The sequence below is a fragment of the Rattus norvegicus genome, chromosome 14 (assembly GCF_021556685.1).
Source record: "Rattus norvegicus strain SHRSP/BbbUtx chromosome 14, alternate assembly SHRSP_T2T, whole genome shotgun sequence".
NCBI classification, from domain to species: domain Eukaryota; kingdom Metazoa; phylum Chordata; class Mammalia; order Rodentia; family Muridae; genus Rattus; species Rattus norvegicus.
The window spans coordinates 42592501-42597131 of record NC_141547.1 but is presented as its reverse complement, the minus strand read 5'-3'; the positions used below and the strand labels follow the sequence as shown (position 1 = coordinate 42597131).

The following is a 4631-nucleotide window of genomic DNA, read 5'->3' as shown; positions in this document are numbered from 1 at the left end:
AACTCAACCGTCTACAGCTCTTTCCCCTCCTGCTTCAGTTACTGCTAGAAAGGCAGGGGTGGTGTCTGGTGTCAGCCGTGTCTGCAGTCATTCAGCTTCCCTAGGATTCTGCCCCCTCTCCCCCCATGCCGAGTCCAACTGTCCAAGTGCAGCTCCTCTTCTGTTTACGTGGAGTCTCTAGGTGTCAGGTATGCTCCTGGCCCCTTCATTTACCTTCCCTTCTTTGATCTAGATGGAGCGTAGGCACGCACTGATATCTCCCCAAGAGCGGCCTTGCTTAGCCCTCCTCCCTGGCATCAAGGTTACTGGAGCCACCATCTCAGCTTACCAGAGGGGAGGGCAGGCAGTCTCCATCTGTTTTGTGACTGTGGCAGTGAGGGTGTTTTGTGCCCTTCACAGACAGAAGTGGGAGTCCTCGCTGTCTGCCTGACACATTCTACATGTTGGGAAAAGATGAACCGGCCCCATTCCTGCCTCTCCTTTTGCTGGATGTATTTTGCTGCTTCTGGAATCAGAGGTGAGAGGCTAGCGCAGTGCTCCATAGGGGCTCCTTAGAGCCTTGGTGAGAGAGACAGGAGGACTGACGTGAGTACATGGCGTGCTTACACCTCTTTCTGACTCTCGATCATCAAGGTAGGTAAGATCAGTCCGCCGCCCCCAAAAAAGAACTCATCCAAAGTTGCCACCCCCCATTTTGACCCCAGAGTTGGTCTTGTTTTGAAATGCCCATCTGGGTGCTTCTCTTTGAACAGCCGTAGAGACAGCAAATGGGAAATATGCTCAGAAATTGTTCAGCGATCTTTTTGAAGACTACTCCAGTGCTCTGCGTCCAGTCGAGGATACGGACGCGGTGCTGAATGTTACACTGCAGGTCACGCTCTCCCAGATAAAGGACATGGTGAGTGGCATTTGGTGGTGACGCTTGGGAGAGAGGCTGACAGTGAAGACAGGAGTTTGCTTCTGAAGAGAGTGTCTTAATGGGCGGGGCCTCGGTCTCCCAAGTGTGAAGTGGGCAGCCCTGGGTACCTGCTGGCAGGAGCAGGGAGAGCCAGGGAAAGGAAGCATCTTACAGAATGAGCTCCTTCTGTCACTTACTAAATGCTGTCACTACTGTTACTATCACCTACAGCTCTGGCCATAAACACTAGCAGTCTAAGGAATGGAAGGAAGACAGTGTGGCATGTGGTCTGATTCTATTCATTAACTGTCTAAAATAGGTCTCTTCATTCAACCAAAGCATTGGTTGCCAAGGGCTGGGAAAGGGACCAGTGACTGCATAATGGCTATGGCCATTTCTAAGTGTGACAGAAATGTCCTTGAGTTAGATAATTGAGATGATTATGCAGGGTGGTAGGTGACTGGAAGCCACCGACAGTTATAAGGTGGCTAAATGATGGGTTATAATATTTTATTCAACTTTAATTATGTGTACATGCCTGTATGTTTGAGCATATTAGTGCAGTGACTGCAGAGGCCAGAAGAGGGCGTCAGAGCCCCTGAGCGAGAATTATAGGAACTGGGGAGCCACCTAACGCAGGTGCTGGAAACTGATCTGAGATACTCTGAAAGAACAGGGCACACTTTAAACTCCAGCCCCATAAAATAGTACTTTGAGGCTATATGGATGTAACCACAAGTTTTAAAAAGGAAGATGGTGTTTCAAGAGGACGTGGCTGGTTCTCTCCATATACATATTTAATTACACAAGCTATCAGATTTGAACGATGTTTTCTTTTGCACCTGGTAGATATTTCCCGGCTTCTGGCTCAAGTGATTATCAGTTGACCCACTTATAGAGAAATCTGAGCAGTTGGCCCAAGGAAAGAGAAAGACTTAAACACAGGTCTCCTTTACAGTTTGTACACTAAATCAAGAAGGCTTTAAATGTGGCCTCGATAACCAATCACCCAGATAGAATTTTCAAAGGTCTCATTTGTGGGTTGAAAATAGACGGGCCCTTTTGAGATTCCTGCTATCAAGAAAAAGTGTCCCAAAGCTGGAAGTGTATACTGGATAAAGTGACATCTGGATTCGTTGCTTAGGACGAGAGAAACCAGATTCTGACAGCCTATCTATGGATCCGCCAAACCTGGCACGATGCGTACCTCACGTGGGATCGAGACCAGTATGATAGGCTGGACTCCATCAGGATTCCCAGCGATCTGGTGTGGAGGCCGGACATTGTCCTATACAACAAGTAAGTGCTATTCGACTAGAGGATTCTCTGGACTTAACCTACTGATTTAGGAGAAACTTAGAGCTCATGTCAAGGGGACATTTAAAACACACGTGGAGTGTGAACCTAAGTCCTTATTCAAATCTCAGATGATCAGAGCACCAGGTCCTAAAAGCCTAGAGTTAGAAGAAGACCATCAAACTCTATATTCCCCCCTCTCAGGCGCAAAATTGGAGGTAGGCTCCTAGGCATTAAGCACAGACTGGCTGACTTGAGGAAGAGACGCCTGTCAGCTCACATTTTTGGAAGCTGAGAATGCAACAAGTGTAGATTTGTGGGTTGGGGATTTAGCTCAGTGGTAGCTGGGGGGGGGGGTGTAGATTTGTTTCTCCGTGTGCTGGGGGCAGGGACCTGTTCCTCACCCCTCCCCCAGCTTCTGTTGTTTGCTGTCTTTTGTCTCTGGAGTTGTAGAAGCATCGTTTTGACCATTGCCTTCATCTTCACTTGGGGTTCTCTTTGGCAAGCCCTGTGCCAGAATCTCCGTGCCCAAATCCCCACTCTTGTAGGAGAATCTCGAAACAGGCTGAGGTGGCCACCCTGTCCCAGGGTGAGCTACATCTCCACTCAGTGTATCTATAATAACTTCCTCCCCCTCCCTCTCCCCCTTGTCCCCCTCCCCTCCTCTTCCTCCTCTCCCTCCTCTTCTTCCTCTCCCCTCCCCCTCCTCCTCCTCTTCTCGTGTGATTTTATTTGTTGTTCCCACTTTGTTTTGAAAGGCAGAATCTGCTAAACTGGAGCTCCCTTGGATCTGACAATCTTCCTGCTTCAGCCTCCCAAGATCTCCACCACTCTAACAGCTCTGTTCCTCAGGTTGCCGAAAAGCTAGGACTTCTATGTGAGAATTTTCTGGAGATGCAATCGAATTTGCTCATGATCCAGAGATCATATAACAGGAATGCTACTATGGTTAGATAGGGTGGGCCGCCTGGCATCTGTCCTGTGGGTTTCAGACTCTAGAGCAGAGGAGAGGTGCGTCTTGGGAATGTTTGGGCTCTTCTCAGAGCAAAGCGCCTTGTGCACATAGGTATGGTTCATGTTTCTCAGACTGTGAAGTTTAGGTGAATCACCTAGAGATCTTGAAAACACTCAGGTTTGAATTTAGCAGCCATAGCGTGGGCCTGCAGTTTTGCATTCCCACAAGCTCCAGAGAGCAGCTCTAGAAAGCAGCAGATGTCACTGGCCCAGTGAGTATTCTCCAGAAGGAGCCAGATCTCTTGCCCAACTCAAGCTCAATGTCTCCACCTCTTTTCTGTCGTCATGGGAGTTCCTCTGCCTTTATTCTGGAACCTAAGCTCCTATGGATTGAGAGGTGTTCTGCTATTGTTCAGATAAAAATGGGGGTTTGGGGATTTAGCTCAGTGGTAGAGCGCTTGCCTAGCAAGCGCAAGCAAGGCCCTGGGTTCGGTCCCCAGCTCCGAAAAAAAGGAAAAAAAAAAAGGGACCTACTGGGGAGGGGCTCCCTAGGTAGGAGCTCCCTGGGCAGAGTCTCCTGGTGGTCATGAAGAGCCCTTGAAAAGGCAACGTGGTGGGTGGCAACCTTGAGTGTACCACGCCTTACTCAGAACCCATCTAAAGGTCCTGACTGGCTTTTCACTCCTCATTCTAAGTGAGGAGAATGTTCCATGTGCCTTCCAAGCAAGCTAACATTTAAGAGCTAGGCTTTATTACTCTAATCTACCCTTCTCCTCCTCCTCTTCTCTCCCTCCTACCCTTTACTCTTCTCCCTCCCTCCCCTCTCTCTACCACCACTCTCAGCCACAGAGTGTGATAGGGTGAGCTCTGAGAGTTCTGTTGACATAGATGATCTCTCAAAGTTTTGGGTAGATTCCACCAATTCTCCCCGAGGAACAAACAGAACAAAGGGGGCTCCTGCTTCAGTTAAGCACCGAAGTGACCAGTGCTACCAAACCGCTTCTTTGTGAGCATACACAGCCTCTAAGTTAAATCTACCCCAGTGACTATGATGGAGAAGCAGGCTGTGCTCTCATGAGCCCGTGGTAACAGTGCCACCTGGAGGAAGATGGATTCCCTAGAAGAAAATGGAATCAGGAGGGACAGAGGCTGACAAAGTAAGAGAGGATGTCCTGAGAAATGGCGAACATCCGTAGGATTACAGATGAATGACTTTTTCCTCTGTGCTTTTCAAATGAACACACACTTCTGATGACAACAACGGAACCAGAGATGCAGATTTTAGCCTTGGCAGGCTCCCCTCATTCCTGCTGTTCAGTAGCATTGGCATAGGCTGGTGGGAACATGGAGCAGAGCTGCTTTAAGGATGTTATGGGACGTGGCCAGACCAGTCGCAGGAGGTGGAGGAGAAGGGTGTGTCGGAAGTGATCCAAACTCACAGAGAATGGGGACCCACTGCCAAAGGTGCTGAAGTGACAGACAC

General features: G+C 49.0%; 1 protein-coding gene across 1 annotated transcript in view; it reads left to right on the top strand.

Annotated features, from left to right (window-relative positions):
* Positions 1 to 367: 367 nt before the first annotated feature.
* Positions 368 to 4631, top strand: part of Chrna9 (cholinergic receptor nicotinic alpha 9 subunit) — a 6728-nt gene continuing 2464 nt past the window's right edge. The window contains 3 exon segments of the mRNA NM_022930.2: positions 368 to 517; positions 753 to 898; positions 2043 to 2197. Coding sequence (NP_075219.2) covers positions 454 to 517; positions 753 to 898; positions 2043 to 2197 — 365 coding nt within the window. The 5' untranslated portion in view covers positions 368 to 453.